The sequence below is a fragment of the Cebus imitator genome, unplaced genomic scaffold (assembly GCF_001604975.1).
Source record: "Cebus imitator isolate Cc_AM_T3 unplaced genomic scaffold, Cebus_imitator-1.0 Scaffold72, whole genome shotgun sequence".
Taxonomy (NCBI): domain Eukaryota; kingdom Metazoa; phylum Chordata; class Mammalia; order Primates; family Cebidae; genus Cebus; species Cebus imitator.
The window spans coordinates 4,258,833-4,277,071 of NW_016107387.1; the positions used below are offsets into that span (position 1 = coordinate 4,258,833).

General features: G+C 47.3%; 1 protein-coding gene across 5 annotated transcripts in view; it reads left to right on the forward strand.

Annotated features, from left to right (window-relative positions):
• GAS7 (growth arrest specific 7) overlaps positions 1–18,239 on the forward strand; it is a 282,620-nt gene that overhangs the window by 165,638 nt on the left and 98,743 nt on the right. For 4 of the 5 annotated variants that reach the window (XM_017531429.2, XM_017531434.1, XM_017531435.1 and 1 more), the window contains exon 2: positions 10,228–10,348. In XM_017531429.2, the coding sequence (XP_017386918.1) occupies positions 10,228–10,348 (121 nt within the window). Of the gene's footprint in view, positions 1–3,657; positions 3,833–10,227; positions 10,349–18,239 lie in introns of those variants that run through there. The other variant, XM_017531432.2, reaches the window with a different exon arrangement.

Here is an 18,239-nt window from a genome sequence, read left to right on the forward strand (position 1 = left end):
GGCTCACTGCAACCTCCACCTCCTGGATTCAAGCAATTCTCCTGCCTCAGCCTCCTGAGTAGCTGAGACTACAGGCGCGTGCCACCATGCCCAGCTAATTTTTTTTTTTTTTTTGGTATTTTAGTAGAGACGGGGTTTCACCATGTTGACCAGGATGGTCTCGATCTCTTGACCTGATGATCCACCCGCCTCGGCAACTATATTCATTATTACATATGCATTTCTGTAAGCTGCTTTCGGTGTTCAGCCTTTGTCCTTTTGTGCTGTGATTTCTTCATTCTTCAGCTTTGTTTGTCTTGATCTTTCAGGCAGTTGGAGTACATCTCTTAAGTACTTTTGCTAAGGAGGACATGAGTCCTTGTCTCTAGAAGAATGTATTTCTGTCGCCTTCGCTGGTGAAAGACAGCTTGACTGCCAGTGAAGGTCTTGGTATTTTTGCCATCATGCACCAGAGGCGTCTTTTGAGATGCGGTTACAGAGAAGTTTGAGACCAGCTTTCTTTTTTTCCTTGCACTGGTCTTCCCACGTGAATGATTATAGGACTTGTATCCTTATCTTTGCTGTGTGAATATGTTGTTGGGATATGTCTGCTTCTTGGTCTTTTGAAATCTACTTCACCTTGAACAGCGTAGGACCTCCCATTCTGCCCAGCTGGAATGTTCCTTTGCATCAGCCTTTGTTTAATGTTTCTTATCTGTTAGAGCTTTTCTGCTGGTCTCCTCCGCAGGAAAACCCAGTATCCATATCTTGGCTTGCTGTTTCATCCTTACATTTGCATTTTTCCCATTTCCTTTGCATTCTGGGGGGAAAAAATTCTCAGTTGTTTTGTACATAACTAATTCACTTTGTTTTGCAGTACTAATTCTACGTTTTATTGCAACCAATGTGCCTTTTTCTTCTGTTACAACCTTTCAAACTTCCCTATAATTTTTATCATTTTCTGTTCCTTTTTTATATCATTTTTTTTTCAAACCAACTTGCCTTGTTTTGCATTTGTTTTGTTCTCTTCTTATGAGTTTTTGCTGTTATATCATAGATGTCAGATCTTCCTGCCCTTTGTTGAGGCTGCTACTTTTCTGAGATGTTTCTCCGGATACTACGTGAGATCATGATGAGAAGTTTGTTTCTCTTGAGACTTCTGGATATTCGTCCTCAGTCTATTTTCTGCAATTAAAAAACAAAAACAAAAACAAATTATCTTGTCTCCCCTCCTCCCCACTTGCGCAGCTCTAACAAAACACCTGAGACTGGATAATGTATAAAGAACATGAATGTATTTATTTGAGACAGTGTCTCACTCTGTCAGCTGGAGTGCAGTGGCATGATCATAGCTTAGTGCAGTCTCAAACTCCTGGGCCCAGGCAGTCCTTCCCCCTCATTAGCCTCGCAAATTACCTGGGGCTACAGGTGTGTACCACCATGCCCAGCTAAATTTTTAAAAAGAAACATTTATTTTTGGAGAGATCAGGGGATCTCACTATGTTGTCTAGGCTTGTCTTGAACTCCTGGGCTCAAGCAAACCTCCTGAGTAGCTGGGATTACAGGCACGAGCCACTGTGTCTAGCTCAAGAACTGGACTTTTTCCACAGTTCTGGAGACTGGGAGGTCCCCAGATCGAGATGTCAGCAGGCTCTGTTGTCTGGTGAGGGCTGCTGTCTGCCTCCAAGATGGCACCATGTTGCTGTGTCTGCCAGAGAAAGGAACACCGTGGCCTCACATGGAGGAAGGGAGAAGGGTAAGCTAGTGAATGTTGCATGAAGCCGCTTTTATAAGAGCCTCAATCCCACTGAAGGAGGAGGAGCCCTCCTTGCCTAATCACCTCTTAAAGACCCCATCTCTCTCTCTCTTTTTTTTTTTTTTCAGACGGAGTTTTGCTCTGTCGCTCAGGCTGCACTGCAGTAGCACAATCTTGGCTCACTGCAACCTCCGCCTCCTGGGTTCTTGCAATTCTCCTGCCTCAGCCTCAGGAGTAGCTGGGATTACAGGTGCACACCGCCACACCCGGCTAATTTTTTGTATTTTAGTAGAGACAGGGTTTCACCATGTTCAGGTTGGTCTTGAACTCCTGAGCTCAGGCAATCTGCTCGCCTTGACCTCCCAAAGTGCTGGGATTACAGGCATGAGCCACTGCGCTCGGCTGAGACCCCATCTCTTAATCCTTCCATATTGGCAACACCTGAATTTTGGAGTGCACACATTCAAACCATGGCAGAGTCCATTCAGTAGATCCCTGAAGAGCTGGGATTTGTTCACAGGTAAGGCACACACACCTTCTCCTCCCCCACTCCCATTCCCTGCCTACTTATTTGGTGAAATAGCCTCCTTAAATCTTGAAGCCTAGTTCCTACTACAATTCCCATCCATCCATCCATCCCTCTGTCCGTCCGTCCATCCATCCATCCATCCATCCATCCATCCATCCATCCAGTGTTGGATGGATGTGCTGTGCTGAGACTAAAGCTATGAAAAGAGGGACAGGGATATGGCCTTGTCTTCCCAAATCTTATGGTCTGTTTCTTTGTTGATATGCCAGCTCCCTCAAGCTCCTTCTTTTAGGCCAAGTCTCTGAATCTCTGACCTTTAGAAGAAAACGAAGACTTGGCCAGGTGTGGTGGCTCACACCTGTAATCCCAGCACTTTGGGAGGCCAAGGTGGGCAGATAAAGGTCAGGAGATCGAGACCATCCTGGCTAACATGGTGAAACCCCATCTCTACTAAAAATACAAAAAAATTAGCCAGGCATGGTGGCACATACCTATAGTCCCAGCTACTCAGGAGTCTGAGGCAGGAGAATCGCTTGAACCTGAGAGGTAGAGGTCGCGGTGAGCTGAGATCACACCACTGCACTCCAGCCTGGTGACACAGCAAGAGTCTGTCTAAAAAAAAAAAAAAAAAGAGAGAGACTCTGTCAGGGTCCAGCCTGTCGCCTGTGTAACTACTGGCAAAGACTATAGTCCCCAGGATGTGCTGTGACATTGCCAGGAGTCCCGACTATTTTCTGTGCACTGAAATTTCTGAGTATGGACAGAAAGGCTACTGGAGTTGGATAGCACAGTGCTTTCACCTGTGAGACAGGAAATGTGCCCAGTGTTCTTGGAGACCCAGACTCTGGGGCTGGTGATGTCATTGTGGGCTGTGAGGCCCTCTTGCTTGATTTGTGTCTTAACCGAGTCGGAGGAGATTATTGTTCTTTGGGTAGCTGTTTCCAGCTCTGTGTAGGAGTCTGCCCACCATAAACAGGTGTCCAGTGGGAAGGCATGACGTGGGAGTGACTTGCCAGTCTCCAGCCCTGCTGGGTCTTGATCTTCCTGGTGGGCCCTGGCAGCCCCATTAGCAATTGACTGACTCCCTGAGGAGTGCAGAGCTGGCAGTGGGGCCACTCCTGGCTGCAGGGTCCAGGACTACTCGGAGACTCAGCCCTCCCAGGCATGCCCAGCCGTGCCCTGGTGGCTTCTGGATGTCCAGCTGCCTCCGTGGTTGGGGGAGAGAGGACTTGCTGGAGAGTCCTTTGTGGAGGAGCCTTCAAGCCGTGCCAATCACGGCAGTAGGCTCATTAGTAAGCATTGCCATGACAACGGGTCTGCCAGAAAGTGGCTCGTTAGGCTGACAACTTCAGAGCTGTTATATATAGATCTGGGTGTGGGGGAGTGGGGGTGTGGGGCCCTGTGGATATGCTTTTCTTTAGAGCTCCTATTGCTTCTGGGTTTGGGGTGTGAGAGGACGCAGAGCGGGAGACCTTAAAACCGTCTGATCTGGCTGCTAAAGCGAGTGTCTGACGACCACCCGTTAACGCCGGCCGGCAAGTAGCATTTGCTCGTGGCTTTAGGAAAAGGTAAGAGTCAGGGGTTCTCGGAAGCCTCCGGAGGGGCAAAGAGTCCCGGAGGCGGAGGTGGCACCCAGGTCGAACTTGAGCTTGAAGCATGGTGGGAGCTGTAGGGAGTTGAATAGTGGGGTCAGTACTGCTTGGAAGCTGCAGAGATAACCCCCAGTGTCTGTTAAGTAGTTTATTCGAACGGTTTGGGGCAGTGGGACAGAATCTTTTTCTTTAATAAGTACCTGTGCAGCCCAACACTGTCCTTTTACAAAGTGTGCTTATAAAAATTTTATGATCTCAGTTGTCATTTCAGAAGTGATGTTTTTCTCAGTGGCTGCCTCTAAAGCTGCAGCGGAGTGGCTTCAGAGCACAGGACTCAACCAGGATCATTGTTCCAAATGCAGTCTCCCGGGCTGCTCTGGAGGTGGAGTCAGGCCCGAGAGTGTGTACTTTCACTCACATCCCAGGTGACTGCTGGGAGGCCCACAGTGATCATACTTTGAGAAACTCTGCTGTAGGGGGATTTGTCTTTGATCTCTGTAATCTCTGGGTGACTTTTCTTGCCTGCTTTTTATTTTTAAAAGGAGAAATCAGTAGCCATTATTAAGGGGAAAATTTGGGGAGGTGGCGTTGTTGTTTTTTTTTTTTTTTTTTTTTTTGATAAAGAGACAAGGAAGTCAGCCTACAGCTAGGGAACGTGACTGCCTGGACGCGGGTGGTGATATTTTTGCACATCTCCTGGGAAGGCATATGCTCACTTGGGGGACTGGGAGACAAGCAGGAGGATCAGGCTTGAGTTGTCATCCTCCTTGGGAAGGAGCTGGAGTGTCGGGTGGTCTTGGTGGGGAAATGGAGCTGAGTAGGTATAGCTGGGGAGAGATATGGCCTGGCTTTAGGAAACTGGATAGAAGTCACTAGAGCAAAGCTAATATTTTAATTAATTAATTTTGTGTAGATAGAGTCTTGCTACGTTGCCCAGTCTGGCCTTGAACTCCTGGCCTCAAGCAATCCTCCTGCCTCGGCCTCCCAAAACGCTGGGATTACAGGCATGAGCCGCTGCATCTGACCAGCTCGTATTTTCAAGCAGTTTGTTTTTACCATTTAATTAGCTGTGCAACACTGGGCAAGTTATGAAACCCTCTGCGTCTCAGATCCCTTGTTTTAAAGCGGGAATAAATGTCAGCTGTGAGGCAGACTTGTTGTGATGATTAGCTGATTGTCTAAAGCACCCAGTCCAGTCTGGCATGCATTATAGATATTTGGTGACTGGGTACTGGATGTACCCAGTCATTCTTGATGGGTACTGGATCTGAGCTCATCTATTTCTTGAGTACTTTCTAGAGTAGGGTTCTGAAGTAGTCTGGAAACTTCCTGATATTACCTATAAAATAGCATGTGTGTGTGTGTGTGTGTGTGTGTGTGTGTGTGTGGTGTGTGTGTGTGTGTGTGCACCCTTTTTAGGGGGAAGAAGATCCATAGCCTTCCTCAGATTCTTAGAGGATGGACTTTCCATATATATCATTGAGCAGGCTGCCTACTGAACAAGGAGGCCCAGGTGAGGGTGGACGGAGAGGGACCGAAGCCTGGCCTTGCACTCTGGCTGAGGGATGGTCCCTTCCAGACGAAGAGGCCATGTTTTCTAATTCCCACAAAGACACCCTGTGCATTAGGTAAAGAATGTCTGAGTTTAGAAAAAAACTTCCTTCATTTTCCCCACCCCCACTCCTGCTACCTGTGATCTTGTTCCTTCCAGGTGGGGTCTGTCCCCAACCCTCTGGGCCTGTGTCACCTCTGCTTCTAGTTCTGTTCCCATGGGAAAGTGCTGACACAATTAAGGGAAAAAAAGCCACAGGACTAAGAAAGAGAAGGGAAGGATTTAACTTGGAAGGAAACTAATTAGAAGAATAAGATTGAGAGAGCCCTTAATTATTGGGTGGTAATGCACACTGTATCCTCTTGAGGACTGTGGGCCTGCTGCTCCTTCCCCTCCGTAGCCTTGAAGGGTGAGATAATGCTGATACTGTTGGCTCTTTTTTTTCTTGAGTCGGAGTTTGGCTCTTATTGCCCAGGCTGGAGTGCATTGGTGCGGTCTCAGCTCACTGCAACCTCTGCTTCCCGGATTCAGGTGATTCTCATGCTTCAGCCTCCCGAGTAGCTGGAATTACAGGCATGAGCCACCACACCTGGCTAATTTTTTTTTTTTGTATTAGAGACGGGGTTTCACCATGTTGGTCAGGGTGGTCTCGAACCCCTAGCCTCAGGTGATCCACCCACCTCGGCCTTCTATAAGTGCTGGGATTACAGGCATAAGCCACTGTGCCTGGCTGCTGTTGGCTCTTAAATGAGGACTTGAAGGTAGGGAGGTCTAATTTCTGCCTTCACCACATTAAAAAAATTTTTTTTTAAATTGTGGTACAATACACATGAGAGTATCAGTGATATTTATGCATTTGATGATACTGTACAGCCATTACCATGATCTGGTTCTGGAACATTTGTCATTACCCCAAAGGGAAAATCTGTACCCATTCTCCCCTCCCCAGACCCCTGGAAAAATCTATTTCTGTCTCTATGGCTCTGCCCGTTCCGGGCATTTCATGTGAATGAAATCATACTATACGTGGTCTTTTGTGTCTGATTTCTTTCACTTAGCATAATGTATTCAAGGTTTATCCATGTTGTAGCATAGATCACTGCTCCATTTTTAAAAATTTCTAAATAATATTCCATTGTATGGCTACAGCACACTATCCATCCATCTGTTGATGGGTATTTGAGTTGTTTCCGCTTTCTGGCCATTACAAATGATATTGCCATGAACATCCGTGTACCAATTTTTGTTTGACTGCTTGTTTCTAGGTTTCTGGGTCTACACCTGGTTGTCTCCATGTCTTTTGACTTCTGACTTGTCGAAAGTCAGCCATTAGGAGGAACTTCTTTCTAAGAGAGGGGACAGGTGAAGCGGCCGTGGCTGCCATGGGAGATGGAGGCAGAGCGTGGCCGGGCAGGAGGAAGATGTGGAGACCAACTTTGCCACATCAGTCACAGTAGGAGATGAGCCTGGTGGCCCCAGTGTCCTCCTCCTCCCCTCTTTCAGCATCTCATGGCCCTTCAAGGCTCAGTATCAGGATGTCTCCCTTCTGTAAGGTCCCGAATGTCCTCGTTGGAGGAGACCTCCTTGGTCATCAGTGTCTTGTGGAGAAGGGATGGTGTCATTATTGCTCTCTTGTGGGTGGGGCGCTGAGGGTCACGGGTTGTGTCCACTGGCTCTCCAGCCCCTGTAAGGAGTGGTCTCCTCACTGCCCAGCTCTCAAGCCGTTAACCTCCCCAGCAGGTGTTTGCCTTTGGAGTCGGCTAGTGTTGGAAACAGAAAGCTCAGAGAAGTGACTATTGATGGTGACATTTCAGACCCAGGGATGGTGAGGCTAGGGTGGAGGTCGGTATCTCCGGAGACAGACCGTGTGAAGCCCTTCAGCAGAAACCTGCATTCATTGTGTATCCCTAGTGCCAGGCTGTTTATTGTTAACTGTCTCCTGTCTTCATATTATCACCCTTCATTTTACAGATTCCAGAATAGACTGGTGAGTCAGGAGCCTGTGGTCACATGGCTGCTAAGCAGTCCAGGCAGGATTGGCACTGAAGGCTGTTTGAGCCTGAGGACTGTTTTCACTGTGCCTGTGGGTCCCCGTCGCTGCACCCCTTTTCTGGCCATGTCAATATTTGATCCTTCCCATCTCCCCCCCCAATTTATCTGGATAAACACCAATATGGCCTTCCCATGTTTGATTGAAGGAGAAACTAGAATATTTCACTCAAGGAGAGGACACCTGGCACCTTGCCCCTCTGGTTCCAGAATCTCTTTCATCAAATGCTCATTCCTGTTGTTGTTGTGTGTTTTTTATTTGTTGTTGTTGTTCTTTGTTTGGAGACAGGATCTCACTCTGTCACCCAGGCTGGGGTGCAGTGGTGCGATCACGGCTCACTGCAACCTCAACCTCCGAGGTTCAGGTGATCCTCCCACCCCTCCTACGTAGCTGGGACTACACGTGTGCACCACCACACCTGGCTAATTTTAAAAATTATTTGCAGATGGAGTCTTCCTATGTTGCCCAGGCTGGTCTCAAACTCCAGGACTCAAGCCATTCTTCCACATCAGCCTCCCAACGTGCTAGGATTACAACCCTGAACCGTTGCACCTGGCCCTAACCCTCATTTTTAACCCCCTGATGCCCCCGTGCTTACTTTATTCCTAGTCCCACTGGACAGAACATACATCTCCTGTGCATGGGATACTTCTCATTCTTTCAACATGCGCATGCACGCACGCGCACACACACCTTGTTATAATCCTATTTGTCTTGCATGTATTTTGGCCATCATTCAATCCTGAAGAGGCCACAGCAGTGTGGAGGCCTCTTTCTTAGAAGATGGCCTTCTGGCCAGGCGCAGTGGCTCACGCCTGTAATCTCAGCACTTTGGGAGGCTGAGGCGGGCAGATCACCTGAAGTCGGGAGATTGAAACCGGCCTGACCAACGTGGAGAAACACGGTCTCTACTAAAAATACAAAAGTAGCCGGGCGTGGTAGCACATGCCTGTAATCCCAGCCACTCTGGAGGCTGAGACAGGAGAATCGCTTGAACCTGGGAGGTGGAGGTTATGATGAGCTGAGATCGTGCCTTGCATTCCAACCTGGGCAACAAGAGCGAAATTTCGTCTCAAAGAAAAAAAAAAAAAGGTGGTCTTCCATACAGAATCAAACAGGAGCTGCAGATTAGCAGGTGTAGGAGACAGAGCGTCCAGGGCATCAGGGAAAGCTTTTAATTAAGTTGTGAAAATTCATAATGAAACATACACTGCAGCTACACAGAGGGCAGAAGGGAGGCTGTGTTTACTCAAAGTCCCTGAGCTGCTCAGATTGACTCGTTCCCTCTGATGACATGCAGGGAGCCACGGGAAGCCACAGCACGTGGTCTTGCAACCTTCACAAAGTGGAAGAGCAGCCTGGAAGCTGTGTGCTCTCTTTCATTCTGTTATCTTGTTTTCCCAAGCAGGGGTCCCCAGTGACCAGCACTTTGGGCATAGCTGGGGGATACTGGGACATTTGGGAGCCGATTCCCTTTAATGTTTGTGAACAAGCTCTAGCTTTGCTGAGAAATTCGTGGATACTCTCTTCTTGTGGCTAGAATTTTGATTTTAATCAATTTACTTCAAAAGGCATAGCAATCTTGTGGGCTAATTTAGACTCTCCTAATTTTAAAATGTTCTTTAGCTACCAACTTTTATTTTTGTGTTTATGGGAGAAAATTTAATTAGAATAGATATGTAGAATGGAGAGAATAATAAATGTGTGTAATCCTAGCACCCAGGGATCATGGCTTATTTTTGTTTTTAGCATCTGTCTACTTGATATCTGGTTTCTTTATATGTTGTATACATTTTACTCATTTTTTTTTTTTTTTTTTTGAGACAGAGTCTCACTCTGTCACCCAGGCTGGAGTGCAGTGCATGATCTTTGTTCACTGCAACCTCCACCTCCTGGGTTCAAGCGATTCTCCTGCCTCAGCCTTCCGAGTAGCTGGGACTACAGGCACGCACCACCACAGTCGGCTAATTTTTGTATTTTTAGTAGAGACGGGGTTTCACCATGTTGGCCAGGATGGTCTCGATCTCTTCACCTCTTGATCCACCCACCTCAGCCTCCCAAAGTGCTGGGATTACAGGTGTGAGCCACCGTGCCTGGCCTCTCATTTATTTTATTTTTAATGCTTAATGAAAAGTAACTCTATACATGGTTAAAAGAATTAAACCGCATATAAGTGCATACAATGGGAAGTCAGCGTCTGTTCTGTCTCTGAGACCTAGTTCTTCTTGCCAGAGTGATCTGGACACGGGGAGAGAAGCTCCATCCAGCTCTTCATGGATTCTCGGCATTATCATAGAATGTTTTGCATCTCGCTGTGTGATGACTTGCATTAATTACTTCTGCTAGGTTTGCACAGCAAGCCTGGGGCCTTGTCTGCTGCTGTGCTTTGTGGTCTGGGAATTTCAGGCTTCAGATTTCACAGTGGGAACTGGTGGAGTGACAGGGCTCCCTTGTAAGCGCAGCACCCTGTGAGTGATTTTCTAGGGGGCCGCTGAGAAAGTCCAGCTCCATTAGCTGAATGGCATTTTCCTCTTTGTTCCCAGAGGAGCTGTCACCTGTGCAGGGGCTGTGAATGCTCAGGTGCTTCTCACCGCTGGTGCTCCTGCAGCCCCTGAGATCACACGTGTGCTGCCTGTGACCTCAGGGGCTTGTGGGCCACGTACGTCCCAATGTCAAGCTACTCTAAGGTGAATTCAGCCTCTGCCTTCCTGGTTTAAAAACTTGCAAAAATACCAAATGGGTGTGACGTTTCTCTTTCTTCTCCAACAGAAGCCTGGAATGGTCCCCCCTCCGCCGGGAGAAGAGAGCCAGACTGTCATCCTTCCTCCTGGCTGGCAAAGCTACCTGTCGCCTCAGGGCCGGCGGTACTATGTCAACACGACCACCAATGGTGAGTCCTGCTCAGGGGGGGAGCTTGCACCAGCCCCCTGGTGTTCTGTCTCTTTAGAGGGGCAGGTTTTTCCTCCCTCCTTCACCTTTCTGGGGCGTTTTCTTAAGTCTGTGCTCAGGGCTGCAGTAAAGTCTTGCTGGGTGGTAGGGGTGTGGGTCTGGTTCTGTAGCTCTGGGAGTATCATGGGAGGAAGGCTGCCCTTCCCACTGTTTGGGTCATCCTTGGACCCTCACATCCACCTTGGGCATCTGTGTTAAACCCAACCTCTTCATCTGGGGCTGTGTTTTCCGAAAGGTATCTCAAAAGATTCTATGGACCACAGCTGGTTTGAATAAAATGAACCAGGCGATGCCACTGTGTGACCTCTTGGAATTTTGAAGGTTTTAATGATCTTGAAGCTTCAAAACAGGGATTGCAAATGTGAGGTTTCCCTAATTTCACTACAACATTTTGTCCTTTTCCTTAAATAGCTCACTGGCTGGTATTTCTCTGAATGTTCTTTGGGAAATGCTGGGGGGATTTATGGGTTATTTATCCCATCAAATAGTACAGGTTCCACGTGCATTTCTGAGTTGAATAGGACCACACCTCAATGCCCCCAATAATTATGGACCTCCCAGGCTTTCAGATGACCCCAGAATTCCAAGTTAACTGTAGATGGTTTATAAAAGGGGGTGCACAGCGTGGCAGGTTCTGCAGCAGGGTGACCAGAGGGTACTGTTGCAGGCTATGGTCTTGGGCAGGGCAAGACAGGGCAACCCAGCTAAATAGAGCTGTCTTGATCTCTATGACTCCCCAAAGAAGTTACCATGAGAGAACTGAGAGGATTAAAACCAAAGAAAGTTAGACTTGGTGGGAATCATAGACCTGCGTGCCAAGGCAGAAGATGAAATCCTACCCAAATCCACCTGCTGGCTCAGCCTTGGCCTCTGTGCCCGCCTGACTACGTGACCACCCCTTCCCACCTGGGGACGTCGTGGCTACAGCTTATGATTATGAGCCTGCCCCAGGAGAGGGTCCTAGTAACAGGGGAGCCAGCTGCTGTTTAGCAGAGAAGCAGAGAAGGCAGCTGGTTTATTCGTATCCCCTGGCAACCTGACCTTCCGCAGGCTCGAGAGGGGTGGTCTAGTTGAAGAGGTAACAGAGTTTCTAGGAAAAGGGAAGTAGGACTATTTCTGAATGTTCTAATCTTACGCTTCCTCAAAACAAACACATGAACAGCTTTGCACTGTTTTCAGCGACTTCAAGTTTCAGAGAAGAGCGTGTCTATATATGCACCACCCATCTGTAAAACACAGAATCTGGACTGTAGGATCATGAGATCATCAATCAATTTGGATCCATTATTGTTCCAAATAAGCTACACTATTGCAAAAGGGCGTGGGGGAAAATGGCTATCTGAATTTCAGTAGCTTTATCTTTTATTAAGTTAGAGAATAGTTTATTTTCAGGGTAAAATAATTCAGAGTACAGGCTGGGTGCGGTGGCTCAGACCTGTAATCCCAGTACTTTGGGAGGCCAAGGCAGGCAGATCATGAGATCAGGAGTTCAAGACCAGCCTGGCCAACATACTGAAACCCCGTCTCTACTGAAAATACAAGACATTAGCTGGGTGTGGTGGCAGGCACCTGTAATCCCAGCTACTTAGGAGGCTGAGGCAGGAGAATTGCTTGAACCCAGGAGGCGGAGGTTGCCGTGAGCCAAGATCACGCCATTGCACTCCAGCCTGGACGAAAGTGCAAGACTCCATCTCAAAATCAAACAAACAAAATTTCAATAAGTACAAAAAGGTTTCAAATAAAAAGTAAGAATCCCTGGTCTCACCTTTTAAACATATGTACACTTAGCTTTTAAAATAAATTGGAAAATATTTTCTGTGTTATCCTTTAAATTACTTTGACAGTATATGCAGACATTTTTCTATACTTTGTACATTTTAGTTTAACTCATTCTTTTAAATAGCTGTACAGTAATCCATCGGATGGGTATGCTATTAATTTCACTGGCACTCTATTAATGGTTGTTTAAGTCACATTTTATATCAACAGACAGTGTCTGGCAGCTTTTTCCTGAGACTCGGACATTAGCAGATGCCACTGTGTGAGAGTTTTCTTATGGGCGCTGGGATATAGTGATTCCACAGAGGCTCCAGGCCAGGGGTCAGGCAACTTTTTCTGTGAAGGGCCAGGAAGTCAGTATTTGGGCTTTGGGGGTTATGTGATCCCTGTCCCAGCCACTCAGCTCTACTGTCTCAGCACGGAAGTAGCCCTGAATGATAGGTAAACACACAAGTGTACCTGTGTTCCAATAAAATTTTATTTATGCATCTCAAAATAAGAATTTCAAATAACTTGTGTGTCATAAAATATCATTGTTTTGGCCAGGCATGGTGGCTCATGCCTGTAATCTCAGCACTTTGGAAGGCTGAGGCAGGTGGATCATGTGAGGTCAGGAGTTCGAAACCAGCCTGGCCTACATGGTAAAACTCCATCTCTACTAAAAATATCAAAATTAGCTGGGTGTTGTGGTGCACACCTGTAATCCCAGCTACCCAGAAGGCTGAGGCAGGAGAATTGCTTGAACCCAGGAGGTAGAGGTTGCAGTGAGCAGAGGTCGTGCCACTGCACTCCAGCCTGAGCAACAGAGTGAAACTCTGTTTCAAAAAAAAAAAAAAAAAAATCGTTGTTCTTTTGTTTTTCGGCTATTTAAAAATGTAGAAGACGATCCTAGTTGGCGAGTTCACTGAGCCATATGGTAGTTGGTTTGGCCAGGTGGTCCCACAGGCTACAGCTGCTGGTCCCTGCGTTGGGCTGTCTGTTGGCTCCTCGAGGACTTGCCCTATGTGCCCTTCCCCTATTTATTTATTTATTGAGACAGAGTCTCACTCTGTTGCCCAGGGTAGAGTACAGTGGCACGATCCTGGCTCCCTGCAGCCTCTACCTCTTGGGCTCAAGCACTCCTCCCGCCTCAGCCCCCTGAGTAGCTGGAATTACAGGCGTGTGTCATCATGCCCGACTGATTTTTTATTTTTATTTGAGACAGGGCTTCACTCTGTTGCCCAGGCTAGAATGTAGTGGCACGATCATGGCTTACTGCAGCCTCAACTTCCTGGGCTTAAGTGATCCTCCCACCTCAGCCTCCTGAGTAGCTGGGATTACAGGCATGTGCCACCACACCTGGCTTTTGCATGCGCATATATATATATGGGTTTTTTGTTTTTTTTTGTTTTTTTTGTTTTTTTTTTTTTTTTTTTTTTTTTTTTTTTTTTTTTTTGGTAGAGATGAAGTTTTGCCATGTTGCCCACCCTGGTCTTGAATTCTTGGCCTCAAGTAATCTGCTGGCCTTGACTTTCCAAAGTATTGGGATTACAGGCATAAGCCACTATGGCCAAAACACATTTTTTTTTTGTAGAGACAGAGTTTTGATATGTTGCCCAGGCTGATCTTGAACTTCTGGCTTCTGGCTCAGCTTCCCAAAGTGCTGAGATTATAGGCATGAGCCACCATGCTTGGCTCTCTCCTTCTCTTTTATGCTGAAAATAATTCCAGCACCTTGGTCTTGCATTCCAGATACCTGCCAATTTTATTCATTACTCATTTAATTCATTTTCTCTTTGATTGAATCATTCATTCAAGGCATAGTTTGAGCCTCAAATATGTACTAGGCAGAGTGAGTCTTGGATACTGGGAATTTAATAAGAACGAAGTAGTCCCTGACCTCATGGTATTTATCTTCTTATAGTGGGAGCAGATTTTAAGCGAATACCTATTTGATTCAATCAGGAAAGGGTTGTGAAGCAGGAGTCCAGGGTGTTGGTTTTTTTTTTTTTTTTTTTTGAGATAGAGTTTCGCTCTTGTTGCCCAGGCTGGAGTGCAATGACGTGGTCTCGGCTCACTGCAACCTCCGCCTCTCCAGAGTGTTGTAAAAGCATGTCACAGAGAGACCCTGGGGGATCAGGGGAGGCTTCCTGGGAGGAAGCTGCAGGATGGGGAGTGTCTTATGGATGGCAAAGAGTCAGCTGTGTTTGTAGGGATCATGTAGCACTTGAACTTCATATTAATAATTTTGCTCAATTGTCTGAGGGAGAAGAGAAGCAGCTATCTTTCTGATCCTCCTCTGGAATCCTTTCTTAGACTTGTTTTGTGTGGCTGTAGGGTTGTTTTAAATCTGCCTGCCCTTCTGCAGGAAGGCATCTATGAGAGTAGCCACCTGTGTGTGTCTCACCTCCTGACTTGGAGGCAGCTGAGCCTGTGCCGCCTCACTGCTGGGCTAGCTGCGTCTGTCTTTCTGCCTGGGCTCTTGCTTCAGCATCTTTGCCCTGTCCTTCTCGAGGTGGCACTTCATTCACGTGCCAGCCCAGTGCCCGGAACGTGCAGTCCCTGTTCTGAGCCAGTCCTTCTTTTCTTCCTCTTTGTCTGTCTACCTTTCTTCCAGACACTTCTAGTTTTTCTCCCTTAATCCCTAATTGCTGCTTTTCCAGAGGGCGCCTGGGGATAATAGGTGTTCTGTCCCTGTCTCCTATAACCAGTTGAAAGTAATTTACATTTGTATTACTTTGCCTTGGCTAATCTGCTTATTTTCCTTCTTTCTTTTTCTTTTTTTGTTTTGAGACAGAGTCTTGCTCTGTTGCCAGGCTGGAGTGCAGTGGTGTGATTTCGGCTCACTGCAACCTCCGACTCCCTGGTTCAAGTGATTCTCCTGCCTGAGCCTCCCAAGTAGATGGGATTACAGACATGTGCCACCATTCCCAGTTAATTTTTGTATTTTTAGTAGAGACGGGGTTTCACCATGTTGGCCAGGATGGTCTCGATCGCCTGACCTCGTGATCCGCCCGCCTCAGCCTCCTAAACTGCTGGGATTACAGGCGTCAGCCACTATGCCCAGCCAACTAATCTGCTTATTTTCACATCCATTTAGGATTTTATGCATGAGGTTGTCACAGTGCTAACCACTAGGCCAGGCTCTGGGGATACAAAATCAAAATAGATATTGTCTCTGCTCTCAGAGACTGCAGTTCTAATAGGGCCACAGACACATATATAACCTATAAGCATAGACCAGGTGTGGGGCTCACGCCTGTAATCCCAAAACTTTGGGAGTCTGAGGCAGGCCGATCACAAGGTCAAGAGATCGAGACCATCCTCGCCAACATGGTGAAACCATGTCTCTACTGAAAACACAAAAATTAGCTGGGCGTGGTGGTGCGTGCCTGTAGTTCCAGCTACTCAGGAAGCTGAGGCAGGAGAATCACTTGAACTCAGGAAGCAGAGGTTGCAGTGAGCGGAGATTGTGCCACTGCACTCCGGCCTGGTGATAGAGTGAGACTCCGTCTCAAAAACAAAAGCAAAAAACCTGTAAGCATTACAGGTATTCATGTGGAAATCTGAGGGCTTGAGGAAGGGAGTAGTCAATTTTGTCAACCAAGTGTTTGCAGGGATTGGGGGCCGCCTTGACCCAGGCATTCCTAGCCAAGGTTACAGCATGATTAAAGATCGGGCAGCGAGAGAAGAACAGCGGTTGTGTTTGGCATTGGCTAAGGAATGAAGAGGACAGAGAGAGTGAGTCAGGGGACTTGAGGCATTTTGAGGAGTTGGGTCCTCATTCTGTAGGCAGCGGGAATCCCCAGAAAGTTACCAGGCGGTGGCATGACATGATCAGAATATTGTGGCAAGGTTGCTTGTGCAGCAGAATGAAGGTTTTAAGGGCAGTAAGCATGGAGCCACACAGACTAAATGAGAGGAGAAATAATGAGGTCAAACACCAATTCTACAGCAGTGGCTGGAGAGGAGGGGATTGAATCTGCCAGACAGGATGTGGCAGCACAGGAATTGCAAGGACCTGGATTCCTCCGGGTTTTCTGCCTCTTGCGTTGGGACCATACAGTGAGTATCGGATATTCAAGGGAGGAACAGATTAGGAAGAAAGAAAATGAGTCCATATTGAGTGTGTGGCTCCTCGGGGTGCATTCAGGGAGGGACGGCTGCCATTTGGATGGCTGCACTGTGACTCGGAGGACTTTTGGGCTAGAGATGGGAATTGGGGAGCCATGTGGGTGCACGGCCTGGCATGCAGAGAGCAGAATGGATTTTGCCCCTCCTTGCCCCCTTGGCCTGGCCACTGATGTGCAGTGACCAACCTGCCCAGCCACACAGGGTGGCCAGGATTTGCGTTTCATCAGCAGAGAGGTGGGGTCGTGAGGATGTAGAAAATCACCCAGGGCGAGCCTGTAGGAGGGAGCCTTGCAGCACAGGTTTAAGGGAGTAGCCAAGGGGACCTTGAGGAATCCAGGAGAAGGTAATGTCATGAAAGGATTGTCAGGGAGAGGAAGTTAGAGACAGACTGAAATATAGATCATGTTGATGGTAGGGGTGATGTTTTAAATCACTGGAGAACATTGCACACCGGGGCCTGGGGGATGGGGGAGCTAGGGGAGGAATAGCAGGGATAGCAGGGGGTGGGAGGATTGGGGAGGGATAACATTAGGAGAAACACCTAATGTAGATGACGGGGTGATGGATGCAGCAAACCACCACCTTGGCACTTGTATACCTGTGTAAGAAACCTGCACCCTCTGCACATGTGCCTCGAACTTAAAGTATAATAAATAAATTTTAAAAAATAAAAATAAATCACTGGGGAAAGCACAGATTATTTAGTAAATGACGTTGGGCCAGATGGCTAACAGGAAGTTCCCGTGGTTAATGCAATAACGCTGTTGCTTTCATACAAACTTGCCAACGCCATCAGAGCGTGTTCCGTGGACTTTGGGAAGTCCCCATCTTTCTTGTGGCTTTCTGGAAGTTTCATCACGCAGAGTGGCCTTCAGTTCAGCCCCAGGAACTCCCAGGGTTTTGTTATGGAGAAATTGCTTGTCTTGCACTGTCCAGGGAAGCTCTCTTTTCCCACCAAAAGTTGACTCTCTTGCTAACGGTTTGGGTTGTGTTTGGTGCATGGATCGTGAGCTGTTATCAGTAGCCTACCCCATCCAGGGACCTCGGCTAGTGTTAAGGAGCCTGTCTTAGTCCGTGCAGGCGGCAAGAACAAAATACCGCAGACCAGATGACTTATAAACAATGGAAATGTATTTGTCACAGTTCAGGAGGATGGGAAGTCCAGGATGAAGGTGCTGGCAGATTGGGTGTCTGGTGTGGGCCTGCTTTCTGGTTCTTAGAGGGCAGCTGCATTGTCACATGGTGGAAAGGGCAAACAAGCTCCCCTGGGTTGCTCTTTTAATGGCACTAATCCCATGTTAGTGGAGGCTATGTGACTTAAGTACCTCCTAAAAGCCCTGCCTCTTCCTACTGTCACATTGTCACATAGGGGATTAGGTTTCAACACATGAATTTTGAGGGGACACAACCATTCAGACCATGGCAGGGACCTCTTATACAATAAGTAATGATATTTCAAAAGATATAGCATAACATTTTTTGTTCCACTTATAATTAAAATGTCAGCTGGATGTGGTGGCTCTCACCTGGAATCCAGCACTTTGAGGGGCCAAAGTGGGCAGATCACTTGAGCCCAGGAGCTTGAGACCAGCCTGGGGAGCATGGCGAAACCCCATCTCTATAAAAGTACAAAAATTAGCTGGGTGTGGTGGCACACACCTGTAGTCCCAGCTGCTTGGGAGGCTCAGGTGGAAGGATCCCTTGAGCCCAGGAGGCAGAGGTTGCAAAGAACTGAAATTGTGCCATTGCTCTCCAGCCTGGGTGACAGAGAAAGACCCTGTCTCAAATAAATAAATAAATAAATAAATAAATAAATAAATAAAAAATATAATTGGAATGCTAGGCATGCATGCTTCCTCACTTAACGTGAACATAGTCACAGGTATTTGGGCCCTCTTTTTGGAGAGAGGCTGACCTTTTACCATTTGGACATTAGGGGT